The 15,823-nt window shown below is 37.7% G+C and overlaps 2 protein-coding genes across 3 annotated transcripts in view; one reads left to right on the top strand and one right to left on the bottom strand.

The window, feature by feature from the left end:
• LOC145227832 (uncharacterized) overlaps positions 1-3,006 on the top strand; it is an 18,589-nt gene extending 15,583 nt beyond the window's left edge. The window contains exons 24-28 of the mRNA XM_080092753.1: positions 281-443; positions 748-881; positions 1,405-1,527; positions 2,041-2,140; positions 2,663-3,006. Of these exons, the coding sequence (XP_079948879.1) occupies positions 281-443; positions 748-881; positions 1,405-1,527; positions 2,041-2,140; positions 2,663-2,787 (645 nt within the window). The 3' untranslated portion in view covers positions 2,788-3,006. The remainder of the gene's footprint in view (positions 1-280; positions 444-747; positions 882-1,404; positions 1,528-2,040; positions 2,141-2,662) is intronic.
• On the bottom strand, positions 2,853-15,606 carry LOC145227834 (anaphase-promoting complex subunit 4-like). Of its 2 annotated transcripts, none has more exons than XM_080092755.1 (18): positions 15,365-15,606; positions 14,545-14,694; positions 14,311-14,431; positions 13,807-13,903; positions 13,638-13,748; positions 11,764-11,901; positions 11,426-11,523; positions 10,324-10,483; positions 9,676-9,788; positions 8,968-9,067; positions 8,646-8,760; positions 8,147-8,337; positions 4,890-4,980; positions 4,715-4,805; positions 4,458-4,629; positions 4,218-4,397; positions 3,872-3,997; positions 2,853-3,482 (listed from the first exon to the last, which is right to left on the bottom strand). In XM_080092755.1, exons 1-17 carry the CDS (start codon positions 15,582-15,584, stop codon positions 3,902-3,904), a joined length of 2,244 nt encoding a protein of 747 aa, XP_079948881.1. In that variant the 5' UTR covers positions 15,585-15,606; the 3' UTR covers positions 2,853-3,482; positions 3,872-3,901. The 2 variants fall into 2 exon arrangements, with proteins under 2 accessions (XP_079948881.1, XP_079948880.1); XM_080092754.1 differs by having other exon boundaries at positions 3,868-3,997.
• Between the last annotated feature and the right edge of the window lie 217 nt (positions 15,607-15,823).

Consider the following 15,823-nt stretch of genomic DNA (forward strand, 5'->3'; position numbering starts at 1 on the left):
ATAATGTTGCCAAACGGTTAAATAATAAAGTATGTCGCTTTTTACGTCGATTTGGGCCGTTATTTTCATCAATAAACTTATGAACAGATCCGTATATAGTGTTCATTAAACTTTAATTATTTACAAAAAATGCAACAACTTTGAGCCATTGGTGTTTCAAATAAGGGTTGGTTAAACGCATATTCCAGTTGTTTGCAAGAAAAAGCTGCAAACTCCCCTCTCAAAAAAACTTTTTTTCTTCATCGCGTTTTTGTTGATTTCTAAAGATTTTTTAATGCAGGATGACGCAGTCTTGTTTCGAGGTTGTTTTGCGAGCGTCCAGACGAAAGGTAAGATGGCTTGGACGCCGTCGAAACGACAGGTTTACGAGTCACACGTCGGGTGCATCCCCCAACCCGACACCACTGGAGTATACTTCTATGGGACCGGATATGCGAGATTCGGTATGTAGCAAGTTTTATCCCTGGACGGAACAGTGTCGGTTACATTCATTGCTGCTTTGAGCTCAATATCTCAATACAACTGCTTAGTAGAGCGCGAGTCGTAGGTTCGAACCCCATCGCTGGCTACAAAGAATTTCCAGCATACGCCATGCCATATATGGGAATGCTTGGTGACCGGCTGATTCGGTATGACGTCTTCAGTAGGCTTGGCAAAGTGTTCCTTATTACAACTTTATGTAACTTTCAAAATGTTTCGGCGTCCATGGCCATTAAACTTTGCATTAAAACCGTGTTCAACCCGCAGACACCAACCAGTATCGACGTCACATCGACTTCAAGCTGAGATTGAAAGTTCGAACAAGTTTTAGTGAAGGTTTGATCGTGTCAGGGTCGACCAGGAACGGGGGGAGCTACTCTCTAGCGCTCGTGGCGGGGAAGGTGAGATACGTTTGAAGTATAAGGTTCGAAAAGTTTATGAGGAACTCGAAGTACTTTTATTTAGGTTTCTTTAACGCGATGTTTTTAAAGGGCATGGCCTGAGTATTACTTTAAATTCCATAAGGAACTCTTTTCAATTTTGTGAACTGATTTTAAAAGCAAAACATTGCAAAATACGTCTTTAATGTTTTATAAATTACGTTGTGACCGTTTTGTTTAAATTCTCCACGGTTCAAAGTTACAATTTTGTTTTAGAGTCTGAATTTTTAGAAAAGTGATAACAATTAGAAACTTTGAACCAGGGGTGCGAGAACTGTTCCTAGGGGGTGCGGGGATGCTTGCTTAAAAACTAAATTGCGATGGTTTTGTTATTTGAGCAATTACAGAAAGGGGGTGCGAAAAATGGTTGGTGATTCGAAAGGGGTGCAGCAAGGAAAAAGGTTAAGAACCACTGTTTTAAACCTATTTAAAACAATTACCAAGGCATGGATGTGATGACGTAATCACATGACGTATATACCAGGTTGTGACGGAAGTTCGTAGCAACACTGATGACGTCATACTATCAGCGGTTTACCATGGAGACAGGAAATTGTTGTGCGATGGGTTGTGGATGACGATGTATTGCAGGATATCAGCCGGAAAGGTGAAAATTAGTGAAACATGAACCGCCTGTATCTCTCCTACTGATAACTCGATCTTTTCCGTTAAAGTCTGCAAGTTTGCTACGACACATAAATAAAATAAGACATTTAATTGAAAAAAAGTTGTTAAAATAAAGCCAGTATCAATGTAAAAGCATAGAGCCTATAAATGATAAGCTGCAGACAGTGCACACTGTTTCAACGTATAAGGTCTCATCAGTGCAGCTGGTGACGAGAGACCGGTCGTATTGGGTAGTGTAGCCATCCAACGACACAGAATGACAAACGTACTCCTACCGTTGAATATGCACCAGTATCTATAATCCTTCATAACTGTCGAAATTATGAAATAATAACGTCGTTTGAAGAACGGGATAAATTTGTAATCCCTTTTTTTCGGACAGATTTTTTAGCGTTAAGTCCTCTCATTCATGCGGAGTTGTTTTGAACCAATGAAGTTTTTCAGTAGATGAATTTTATCATCACTTTTTCAACCAAACTCTTTTCACCGACAGATATATCTGTATGTTGATGGAAAAGCTGCTCAAACTTCAAAACGAGGTCCACGTGTTCGGTTCGATACGAGGTCTGATATATTCGTCGGTGGATTAAAAGGTAAACTGCTTTTAAAGAGTTATGTCGGTAAATATATTAAACTCTAAATGCGACGGAACCGAAAATTGGCGGATAAGCAGTATAGCTCATATCGAGCCGGCGAATCAAGTTACAGTTCATCTGGTGCAAAATTTGGGTGCATTTTTTCATCAGTAGACCTTATAAAGCTGAGGAAGTTATCAAATTATTACTTTCGTTTTTGTTACAATATATTTTTACTTATTTATGGTTTTGTTCTGTCCAACACCTTTGATGTCTTCGGTCTGTAATTTAATACTTTTAAAGCGGGTTAACGACCACTGGACGTGATTTTTCCCTTCTAATACGGGCGCGGTTTAAATCCAAGTTGGTTTGTCTAATCGCTGCGAAATCATCTCAAAATAAAATAAACAAATCGCGGTTTTGCTCATGCGGTTGAAATTATCACGATGAAACGGAATCATCACGAGTATCACGGTAACCATGACAACCAACAGTCGTCATCATGATCGAATTCTGTTTCAATCACTAATCGTCCGCTAGGTGAAAGCAACGTGGCCGGTTTCCATGGCAGCGTGAAGAGTCTGCGAATCAACGACGCCAACGTCGACATCCGGGACTCTCAAGATTTCGCCGGTGTCAATATGATGGGGATTCCACCGAGATAGGAGTGCTCGTTTTTTTTCTCCTGCTTTGCTTCTTAACTGGTGATGACTTATGCGGTCTGGCGCACTTTGCAAAGTGTTAAAACTTTTATTTCGTTGTCGCCCAATTTTTACGCAGTTTAAAATATATTTGGGTGGAAATTTCATGATTTTTTACCCATTAACCGATTTTTTAAATATTTTTTCTGATGTTCAAACCAATACAAACACATCTACGATAAACATATTCATACTGGGATCAGCGCTGAGGCGTCCATGCAGACCAGCGATCACGGCATACATATCGCACAGTACGCCAGGCCTAATAAAGGCATTATACCGAATCAGCTGGACTCCCAAGCAATGCGGCACAGGTATTTGTCACAATTTCAAAAAGAATTCGTTTTTTTCCTCGCTAAACGGCAAGCCACGTTTCGTGCATTTGCAGCAAGACTTTCAAGACAGATTTCAGACAAGGATTTACAGAAAAGAAAAAAAGGTATTTCATAGAAGTCTGACAATGAACCAATCAGATTCACAAAGCAGAGCACGTGATTTAAACGTGCTTGTTCTGTTTGGGTGGATCCCCGTATCGATGGTGTGCGTCATCACTGCGTGGTTGGCAACGGAATATTTTGCCGATGACGTATTCCATGATTCTCCAAATACGCAGAACGTCCATCGGATAATTCATCAGACCTGATATAACGCAGTAATGTCTGTAGATTGAAAACACAGGTGTGAAATAATTATCACCAGGTAAGCGTGTTCACAGGGTTCTGGGTTCTAATCCCATCTCGATCACGCGTGTTTCCCTAGCAAATAACTTCGTTAAACCAGAAGTATGTGTGTGATTGTTTTTTGTCGGTTTTGGAAAACGTTACCGTAAATGCGTTGCTCAAGGGTGGGAATTAATATGTCATAAAAGGTCAGTGGTTGTCATAGTGCTTGTTACATTAAGAAAACTGAAAGTTTGCGCTGCTAGAAGTCTCTCTTTTAATTGATAAGTGGACATTTTCCTACTGCAAACGATTGTTTTGTAAACAGAATATACTGTAAGCACAACAAAAACGTAAAACAGGGGTTAAGAAAGTGGTTACGAACTTGCCATGCTCAATCGCTTCCGAAAAAGTCCACCTCATTCGCCGTTCGTTGCCATGGATACATCTACGTCATCGTCGTCGTTCACTTGGTCCATGTCGTAAGCACGCACGTAACGACGGTCTGCTCCGAGCTTAAAACACACCATTGTTACAAAATCTGCGGGGCGTCATCGTTTCAAAATAGTGAACAAGCGTTTTGTCCACCAGGTTGCATGTTTAACAAATTTGTCGTTCAACTCGTGTGATGCTAAACAAATACTGGTTGTGTTTCGAGAACTTGTCTAGTATTTTGTTTAGCATTTCACAGTTGAACGACAAATCTGTAATGCGTCAATATTCCAAGCAACTTACCAAACACGAAACTTTCCTGGTTCCCGACGACGTCACAGACACAGGGGTCATCGGGTCAACCGAGCAGTATTGCGCAATCGCACTTGTCGCGTCACAAACCGGTAATGATGTCATAGACAGTGTTCGTTCTGTAGCGAAGTCAACCGCGATCGCGAGTTGTTCCAGTTGAGGAATAGAGACCTGCACGATTTATTACGTCATAATATGTTGTGTGACGTCATAAATATGTGACGTCCTTACCTGTGTGACGTAATGTGCGTTGTTGTTTGTTGCTAACAAGCATGTCAGTAAAGTGTCGTTGTAATTTGAAACACTGATTATGGAACACTTGTCAGGATAAGCCTCTGATTGGTCAACTTGGTCACCTGACTGGAAACTTGAGGTAAAGTAAAAACGGGCTCCTGTTGTTGAACTAAAAAATAAAAAAACGTGTTTCCAAGCATGGTTTCGAGTTTGTTTGGACACAGATGGATTCCTTGTTACATCACAATGCTTACCGTGACGCAATATCAGTTTTTGTCATGCACATTTCCTTGCAAGGCATTTTATTGTCGGACAACAGCGTGAGAAAATATCCTTTAGAGTTTTCTGAAATATTAAAAAATACGGTTTACATCACAACAAACATTATTATCATGAATAAGGTTTGTTGTAAATTGCACATGAATTCACCTTGTGGTAAAAACCATTGTTGTGTGTGAAGCTGAGATGTGGGAAGACTCATGGAACATCTGTGGATCACGTCGTCCAAATTTAAATTCAGCTGAAATTGCAAGAATGAGTATTATATTTGTAAAAAACTGTTTGAGTGCATGTTTCAGCACTTGGTGGGTTACTGTTGTAAGTATAAAGCAATGTGTGAATTTGTAATTCTTTCAAAACTGTTTAAACTGGGAAAGCTTGTTTGAAACATGAACCAACATTAAACCTTTGACAGACAATTTAACAATTAAAGATATATAATTAGAATCAATCGATTGAGCAATATCTGACCCTCTGACAGACAGAAAACATATCCACGATTACTGTTTTTTTTTGTCAAGTGTAACTGTAAATATGGAAACCGGTTTCCAAGAAAACAGAATCAGTCTATAACTAGAAGAGTGGCTTTCTGTTATACTTCCATTTTATATATTCCATACAATATTTATCACTTTACTATACACATCATTTGATCTACACATATGATTGTTTTTGTAAATAAAAACTAATGGGTCCCCACATGCGTGTTTGTGCGGATTTGCGGTAAACAAATGTTGCGGTGATTTTTAGATTCTTAAGGACAAATTTTTAGAAAGCATTAACCCAACAATAAAAAACAATTGTTCGTATTTTTTGCACTATTATTGTCAAATAATTACAAAAACATAAAAAAGGACGAAACAAATACTTCAATTTAATCTCTTGCTTTGACCCGGATATTGTCGTCCAAGGTCAGGTTTTAAACCCATTTTTTTCTAGAAAGCTGTAACAGTTGTGTTACAGACACATTAAATTAAAAAGCAATTTGCTACAAGTGTATACATAACAAATTGTTTTTCATTTAACTTTGTTTCGCAAAACGAGTAACATTGACCTCTAGTAACCTCTCAGTGTGCACACGCCAAACGACTGTTTGACCTTTTGACATCGTTTTCAATAACACGCCGTCATTCGTGTTCAACAATACCGTTTAGCTTAATTTATACATGCCTTGAGTATTGATTCCTAAATTGATTGTCAAAAAACGCTACGTTATGACGAAAGAAAGTTCTGAACTGTGTTTGTAATACCAACAAGTTGACCTTAAGTAACCCGCGGTCATGCGGCAGCCAACCTGACAACGAGCATTTAAAAAACATTTATCTTGCAAAAAAGTCAGGGTTATTTTTTCATATTTAGTTTGATTAACAAAGTTTTGCTTGGCATATACCAGGTGTGGCCAACACGTCGATCGCGATCGACTGGTCGATCGCCTGCTTTTGACTGGTCGATCGCCACTAAATTCTCCACAACTAATCAAACGCTTATTAATTGAAAAACAAATTAAATGTTATAAAACAGCACTTCTGTCATTTCGAAACAACGCACACATGTGTAATAAGACAATACCTAAGTAATTGTCACTTTCTTTGTTGCGTAACAATTGTTATTTTGGCACCAAATTATGTCGTAACAACTACAATGTTTGTCGTCACAACTTGAGTGTTTGCTTTAACGAAGCTGTTGCTATTGATTGGGGAGATTTAAAAGTTCCCACTGACTACTTTGATAAAAATTGTGTGCATATGCGACGTTTTATTGTTGTAATAACTAGGTGATGCTTGCCAACAAAACTCATGACCATAAATATGTGGCAATTGTCAAGCAAATCGCATGAAAAAATTTGCGTTATTGCTTTGTGTTAGTGTCAGCCTAAATTACGACTGATCAGTCGATCGCGTACAATTAAGAAAATTTTCGTCGATCTTAACGACTGGCAAGTTGGCCACCCCTGGGATATACGAAACCGAAGCACGCTTATTAGGTTTAAATCACGTCATAGGTGTGAAACCTTTGCCAAAACTGAAAATGTGAGTGATAACTTAATAAAACGAAATAGCATTACTGTGCAAAAACAGCTGATTTCTAATCACCGAAACGACGTCTCGTAAAACGTTTGTCCGACGTCAAGCTGAGCCCTCCTGCTATCGTAAACCAATGCTTGGTGACCGGCTGATTCGGTATGGCGCCTTCAATGGGCCTGGCGTACTGTGATTCGTAAACCAATGAGTTACTCTCTTGGGACTTCTGTCTACAGTGTCTTTCTTGACCAAACGAGCATTAGACACATTTACGTTTCGGGGGCCTGTGGGTGAACCGCTGGGTAATTCGAGGTCAAACTTCTGGAGGATCAAGTTTGGTTTAATAACTAACATATGTCCAAGTTTGAATAAATTTGAAGCACTCTTTCTTTACCAAACCAGCGTTACGAACCAGCGTTAAAATTTTTACGTTTCGGGGGCCTGTGTGTGAACCGCTGGGTAATTCGGGGTCAAACTTCTGGAGGATCAAGTTTGGTTTGATAACTAACATATGTCCAAATTTGAATAAATTTGAAGCACTCTTTCTTTACCAAACCAGCGTTACAAACCAGCGTTATACAGAAAAAAGAAAAAAAGAAAAAAAAAAAAATACGGACAAAAACAATATGTGTCCCCTTCAAGGAAGGGGACCCATAAAAACTCAAGAAAATATATTTCGTTAATTGGCATCGTCAGTTTTGTAAAGGCGAACATGTCCAAATTTCAGCTGTGGCTGTATTCTGCTTTGACTGACCAGATTTATTGTAACAAGTTCCTTTATTTTAGCAAACACCCTTAGTAGAGTGTTGGTGCACACAATGAGAACCAATGGGTTAATTCAGTGGTGGAATACAAATTTTTTTGTCAGCCGGTTCTATCACAAAAGTCATTTTTTGTCACCCGGTTCTATCACAAAAGTCATATTTTTCAGCCGGTTCTGTTACAAAAATCCATTGACAGTAACCAGTAATGCTAACCGGTTCGCTGATCTCATAAAATTTCGTGAGACGGTTCTATAGAACCTGTGCGAACCGGCTGAACTCCACCACTGGTTAGTTAAACTGGGGCACTTGAGGCGAGGAGTAGAAATCACAGCTTATAACAGTTGGAACTTCACACTATTGTGCGAAGCTATTTGTATTTTACCCAGTGGTGGGATTTAAAGTTTTTATCAGCCGGTTCTATCACAAAAGTCATATTTTTCAGCCGGTTCTATCACAAAAGTAATATTTTTCAGCCGGTTCTGTTACAAACAGTCAATTGACAGTAACCAGTAATGCTAACCAGTTCGCTGATCTCATAAATTTTGTAAGGCGGTTGTATAGAACCGGTGCGAACCGGCTGAATCCTGGTGTAGGTTTTAATTGATTACTCAGTTTTACTCACCTCTGGTCTGTTCAGCATTTTCCCAATCTTTTCATTTACTTCGTTAAAAATCTGTCGTAGCGAGGCATTTGGTCTTCGATCCATAATCAGCGGGTTGTGTGTGAGGCATGGTGTTGTGTCCACTAGGTGGTACCATTCATTCTCACTTGATTTAATCGGAGTAATGAGTGGAGAGTTTTGTAGGTACTGGTCTAAAAATTAACACAAACCTAATCACAAACATGCATCCATACAAAGTTTGTGTTGTAAAATTGTTTATCTTGCCCTAAAGAACCATATTTTTCATTTAACAAGCCCAAGTAAAGGCACTAACAGTAGACAATATAAATGCAAAACATCACAGAGGGTCATGTTTCAATATTTCACTTGAATATATTGGCCTGTCTATTTCTTGTTAGAATTTAAGTTATTGTTTCACTTACTAGGTTATTATGATCATGCAGTTTTAAGTTAATCGGGTTAAAACAACATACAGACTTAAACAACATTTCTATCTTACCAACTTTGTTGAGGTTGAAATGTCTTTCTTTCCCCGCAAGCTTCAACTGTTCGTGTTCGTGAATAAATGAACTCATGATAAAATCAGCAACAAATTCAAGTTGAAGTTGAGAAATCTACACACCACATTATACGATGAAAATGTGTACAGCAGGGGTGGGCAAATCCGCTCAAAAAAATATAATAATTGGACTCGTTTGCCAGTACATTTGAAATCCAAGTGTCTCCGCGGGCCGCACAACTTTAATGAATGGGCCGCAGGTTGCCCACCCCTGGTGTACAGAGATTGTCACATACCAGTTGTAAAAAGTATATTTTGTTACCTGATGGTTTTTGTCCAGCACAGAGCCTTTTAACATGAGTAGAGCTGAATAAAGCCAGTGGAAAAAAGCTTTGAAACTCTGAAGATTTTTGCCGATCACCCTTGAAACAAAAATATTACTTTCAACCACTGGTTTTAATAAATAAAGCTAAATGGGGCAATGTCCTCTATAGTTTAACACTGTTTGTATATGATGCCTCTGAATGAGTTTATTTGAGTTTATTTCGCTTGGTGAAAGACAACATAGCGACACAATAGAGCTAAAACGATCACCAAGCCGGAAATAGCTGGGCAACGTTGAAACGTTATGGAGCGCACGAAAGTGTCGGGCACAGTTGGTGGATGAGAGCCAAAACGCGCTGCAGCTACACCGTCATTACAAGGCGTTAAGTGTCTGGGGCTCACAAGAAAGTGAGGTTGGCGCATTGTGGGTAACCCGACTGGGGGTGGGACGTTGGCGGAACCTATAGGGGGGTCCTATAAACTGACCAATGGCTGACAACTGTAACTGTAATTTGTATGTAATTGTGTCGTTATCATTGGTTGGCATGAAGGGTTTAGGCAGATGTCAATCATAAGGATATGCTTGTGTATGAACTAGTCAGTTTATGAACACTTTGGATCAAACACTACTGCAAGTTATTGAACTATTTAACCATTTTGAGGGTAGCCCTAACAAAGACAAGATAATATATCAAGAAGTTCTTACTGTTGCATTTCCACAGCCTTGAGAAACATTGATCCAACATGTTTTATGATTTCATCAAGTTCTGATGGATTAAACAGCTTCAAATTGCCGAGAATAGATGGAGTGCATATTCCCTGGCAAGCAAAACACCAAAGTTTATTTCTTGATACAAAACACCAAGTCAATTACACAACACATTGGCTGAGCAGTTATTTTTTATGCTCTGGTTGATGGTAAAAATCCCATCTCATCACTGCCACAGATTTACAATGTTATGTTACTTCACACAACAGTTTGCAGAAAAGGCAGGACCATATGTTAAAATGCTCATAATAACACAACAAAATGTTAATCTATAGAGAAACAGTTAACGAGTTAACATTAGCAGGCCAATTGCTTTATTATTTAAAATGAATACGGTGGTCGAAATTACACTAATAGGGTGGTCAGCAGTGGTGGGATTCAAATTTATTGTCAGCCGGTTCTATCAGAAAAGTCCTACTTTTGGCCGGTTCTGTTACAAAAAGTCCATTGACAGTAACCAGTAATGCTAACCGGTTCGCTGATCTCATAAAATGACGTAAGACGGTTCTGTAGAACCGGTGCAAACTGGCTGAATCCCACAACTGGCGGTCAGAATTATTCGACAAACTCTGGTCAACAACTCACCTTAATTTCAGTGAGATGGTAATAAATTGTGTCCGAAGCAAGCAGAAAGTTGACAGTTAGAAGTTGTTGTATTGAAGTGTAAGAAGATTCAATTAGCGTTCCAAGTTTAACGATGCTCTTCTCGGAGATGCAACGCAACAGGAGTTCCTCTAAAACTTCACTAAAATCAAGAAACCATGTTTTATGTAACAAAGGGATTATGAAACTGATGTGGCCCCCTCATAACACTTATAAAGGCATAAGCGTTTGCCGTAACGTTTAAACAATAAAGCATGTCGCTTTTTGCGTCTATTTGCCATTAATTTCATCATTAAACTTCAATGTATAGTGCAGTGGTTCTTAACCTTTTTAGTGTGGTTTCCCACTAAAGTAAATCACCAAGTCCGAATTTCCCACTCTGTTATTTTTATAATGATGTTTTGTGTCCAACAAAAAATGATTCTTTAATCAAAATAATTTTGTGAAGCGATTTGGTCGAAACCTTAAAGGTACACTGAAATCTTATTTAGTGATTTCGTGGGTAAGTAAAATTGTGTGGGATTTTGAAAAATCTCAGGTGCTTGCAATAGTCATTTATCGCATCACAATCAACAGACCAAATGCATTTATTCGCGAACAATAACAAAGTCATTGATGCTTTTAGTAATGTCTGTGATGTAACAAACGATTTTTAGATTTTTATGCGCCTTGTAAAACTAGGTAAAGTTAATCTTACATGTTGTTGCGGAAAATATTGTATTAAATTAACTTTCAACGGTTGATTTCAACCCACGGGCCCGAGTTTGGTGACTTCTGACTCACATAATTTTCCTCCAAAAACATTAAATTTCCCACTAGTGGGAAATTTCCCACCGGTTAAGAACCACTGGTATAGTGTATAACAAAGCGTGTCTACTTGGGCCACTAGTTTACCCATTAAACAGATTTGATTTTAAATTTTGTTACCTTGATCAATGGAAAATGCTGGCCAAAATATTCTTCAAACATTTCGGTAAATATTCATGCCATCATCAGTGATATGAATTTGTAACAGTTTACAAATAGTTGTTATGGGGAGAAAGATTTAAACAAAATTTTTTTTTTTTAATTTATGTTTTGTTACCTCGGTTTTCCCCACATCAACATGTGCATGAATTCATCCCCAATCGTGGCAGACAAGTTTTTGTTTATTAAATAGTTTGTCAGTTTTGATTCCATCTCCTGTGTAACAAACAAATGATTAAAACCAAAGCGAACTCCAAACTGAAGAGTTAAAACAAGCAACATTTTTGGAGGCTGAAAAAATCGAATTCCCCATTTTTTCAGCTTTCGGATTAAATTAGGTTGATTCTAACGTCATGGAAACAAAAAAATCTAATTTAAAAAAAAATCAAAAATCAAAATCCAGTTATGGAAATTATTTCATAAAACTGATCAGTTTGCAAAATTTGAGTAACCCACCTGAATAACAGACTCGCACGACTCCTTCATACAGTCGAGGACATTGTCCATGTATGACAGCGTGGACACTAGATGGCAGGCTTTCTGGGAAACTTCATTGCACAACAAAATGTCCTCGAAAATTCGACTTAAATCAAACTAAAATAAAAGTTGGATTACAAACTGTTGGTATAAACAGCTATACAGACTGTCAACTAGAAGAGTGGCTTTCTGATATACTTCCATTTTATATATTCTATACGATATTTACCAATTTACTATACACATCATTTGATCTACACATATGATTGTTTTTGTAAACAAAAACAAATGGGTCCCCACACGCGCGTTTGTGCAGATTTACAGTAAACAAATGTTGCGGTGATTTTTAGATTCTTAAGGACAAATTTTTAGAAAGCATTAACCCAACAAAAAAAATTGTTCGTATTCTTTTTGCACTCTTATTGTCATATAATTACAAAAACATTAAAAAACGTAACAAATACTTTAATCTAATCTCTTGCTTTGACCCAGATATTGTCGTCCAAGGTCGGATTTTCAACACATTTTTTTTAGAAAGCTGTAACAGTTGTGTTACAGACACTTTAAATTAAAAAGCAATTTGCTACAAGTGTGTACATAACAAATTGTTTTTCATTTAACTTTGTTTCGCAAAACGAGTACCATTGACCTGTAGTAACCTCTCAGTGTGCACACGCCAAACGACTGTTTGACTTTTGACACCGTTTTCAATAGCACGCCATCCTTGGTGTTCAACAATACTGTTAAGCCTAATTTATACATGAGTATTGACTCCTAAATTGATTGTCAAAAAAACGCTACGTTATGACGAAAGAAAGGTCTGAACTATGTTTGTAATACCTACTAGTTGACCTTAAGTAACCCGTGATCATGCGGCGGCCAACCTGACAACGAGCATTTAAAAAAACATTTATTTGGCAAAAAAGTCAAGTTAACTTTTTCATCTTTACTTCGATTAACAAAGTTTTGCTTGACATATACAAAACCGAAGCACGGTTATTAGGTTTAAATCACGTCATAGGTGTAAAACCTTCGCCAAAACTAAAAACGTGAGTGATAACTTAATAAAATGACATAGCATTGCTGTGCACAACAGCTGATTTCTAATCACTGAAACGACGTCTCGTAAAACGTCTGTCCGACGTCAAGCTGAGCCCTCCCGCTATCGTAAACCAGTGAGTTACTTTCTTGGTACTTCTGCCTACAGTGTCTTTCTTGACCAAACGAGCGTTAGACACATTTACGTTTCGGGGGCCTGTGGGTGAACCGCTGGGTCATTCGGGGTCAAACTTCTAGAGAATCAAGTTCAGATTGATAACTAAGATATGTCCAAATTTGAATAAATTTGAAGCACTTTTTCTTTACCAAACCAGCATTACAAACCAGCGTTAAAAAATATACGTTTAGGGGGCCTGTGGGTGAACCGCTGGGTCAATCGGGGTCAAACTTCAGGTGGACCAAGTTTGGATTAATATCTAACATGTGTCCAAATTTCAATAAATTTGAAGCACTTTTTCTTGACCAAACCAGCGTTACAAACCAGCGTTAAAAATTTTACGTTTCGGGGGCCTGTGGGTGAACCGCTGGGTAATTTGGGGTCAAACTTCAGGTGGACCAAGTTTGGATTAATATCTAACATATGTCCAAATTTCAATAAATTTCAAGCACTTTTTCTTGACCAAACGGGTCTCACAAGCCAGCGTTAGACAGAAAAAAGAAAAAAAGAAAAAAAAAATACGGACAAAAACAATATGTGTCCCCTTCAGGGAAGGGGACCCATAATAAGAACTGTTACTCAATAAAGTGTAAAAATTACCAACTAATGCTGTTACCACATATTTCCTACAACTTACTGCAATTATTTCACAAGTTTTCTGATGACTTTTATCTGATTGTACAGTTGTAATAAGATGATAAAAGTCTGGTGTTACACATAAATCCAATATTGATGTCTCTGGTTGTTTCTACATAAAAACACTGCATAAGTAGGGGTTATCAACTGTCTTTCAATATGTTGCTTACCAATATTGTAGCAACGTTGACTGAAAATATCGGAAATATTCCGTACGCAAAACCAAGTATGTTACTGTGATCATCGCATGACATTAGCAAATTAAACCTGTGAAAAGAATAGTAATTGATTCAACCACTTATTTGATGAAAAATATAGCAACAACTTCGCAAACAATAACCAAGGTGGAGGACGTAATTGGTGCATTAAGACCCATGGAGTTTACTTACATCTTAAATGCATTGAGTCAAATATGAATTTTAACAATATTTTTGGATACGAAACTGAAGATGCCAATTAGGCAAAACATACATATTCCACGATATCCATCGACTGAGTGGAAAATGTTTTCCATTCTTGTTTAATCACTAAAATGATGATCGTCTGTGACCATGCTGCCTGTTAAAAGGTCCGATACTATTCTGTTTTCTCAGTATCTTAACAATGATAGGCTTAGATGCAGTGCACCCATGCAAAGAAAGAAAGTAACATTTGACTAGTATCTCTTGTATTACCTCAAGTCTGCCATGATGAGTTTTGCATCGATGATTTTTACATCTTTGGAAGCCAATTGTGGAAGTTGAGCCAAGTAGTCTTTAAATGTAAGAGATGCCATTCGTCTTTCAAACTCCAAATCTGAAACAAGTATATATTGTATATTCAACAAGTGTACATAGTTTTATTTCAAACAACCAAGACTGGTACTGTTTAATATAGTTCCAAAACACAGTAAACATTTAAATTCTTACCATTCATTTCTTGGCTTTCAAACCATTGAATAGAATGCTGCGAACTTTTCAACGAGAACTGTTCAGAGTTAATCGTCCAAAACACCTGAGCTTTTTCCATTCCAACAAATGCAATTCCATTCTCTTTTGTGTTGTAAGCAACAGCTATCACTGAACAATAATAACACTTGCTAAGCAAAAAGTAATTTAGGGTTAGCCAACACACAAACTTTGCTAACAATGTCAGTAGATAAAAAATGGCAAACCGTTTTTTTTATTCATATATTTGGAACAGGTCACACAATTTATTCACTATTGCAGACTGCATTGCAGGTTAAAAAACTCAGTTTATTCTCTGAATCTAAACAAAGGTTTTTTATCTGATAGATATATTTTTGACTGAAAAGCCAGTTTTATCTGAGAAGCCAAATATTTAGAAAAAAACACATCCAGCCACCAGTACAGAATTATCCAGCTATTTGATTAATCTTTTTTATTGCATAAAGATTGTGAATCCCAACCATAGTCAGTTGTTACAGAAATTGTCCAGATTGTCACTGAAACCATTTAATTGCATAAAAAAGCATGACGAATTGATTATGCAGCTTAAATGTTCCTCTCTATACATATGTAATTTAATAAACATGTGTGTGCCCCTATAGGCTACATGCTCAGCACCCACTACTCTACAGCATCAACTAACTGAACGTTAAAAAAGTTTGGCATGCATGCAAGAGATCATACTTTATGTTTGTTCATTATTATGTTCTTATTTGCACTTAAGTAAACACTGTGGCAGAAATTACGTTTGGTTGGAAGCAAAAAATACCACCATACACACCTCCGCCATCTGGTCTCCAGCAAATATCATTTATCAAAGCATCCTTTCCAGGAGCAGGTAGACTCCAAACTTTCTCAATCGATGACAAACGATGCAGCACTACCTCTCCTGTGCTTGTTGCCATGGCAATAAGGTCCCGTTTTGGTGACCACGACATCAACTGGACTTCACATTTCAGGTTGCGCTCACCCACCAACAGAAACGAACACTCCTCTGACATTTTTACTTAACATACACAGCGCTGCCCTAAATAAAATTAATAAACAAAAGTAAAGGATGTTTTGTTAGTTTTTCCAAATCCACAATACAAATACACGTCAATATTCATTTATACCAGGTTGAAATAATTCTAAGATGCATTTCAAACAACATAGATTGCCTGGAGTTTATAAATCAACACAATTTTACGGACTTATAGCTGCATGCCTCTTGTGACAGTCTGCAGAGTAAGGAAGCTGC

The sequence above is a fragment of the Phallusia mammillata genome, chromosome 5 (assembly GCF_965637545.1).
Source record: "Phallusia mammillata chromosome 5, kaPhaMamm4.hap1.1, whole genome shotgun sequence".
Lineage (NCBI taxonomy): Eukaryota > Metazoa > Chordata > Ascidiacea > Phlebobranchia > Ascidiidae > Phallusia > Phallusia mammillata.

Bases quoted from the DNA above. Each gene is read 5' to 3' on its own strand.
- LOC145227834 (XM_080092755.1), bottom strand. From the start codon at position 15,584: ATGTCAGAGGAGTGTTCGTTTCTGTTGGTGGGTGAGCGCAACCTGAAA. The intron at 13,749-13,806 runs GTAAGCAACATA...GTTTTTATGTAG, and splicing joins TCAACGTTGCTACAATATTG to AAACAACCAGAGACATCAAT. The intron at 4,398-4,457 runs GTAAGGACGTCA...TAAATCGTGCAG, and splicing joins ACGCACATTACGTCACACAG to GTCTCTATTCCTCAACTGGA.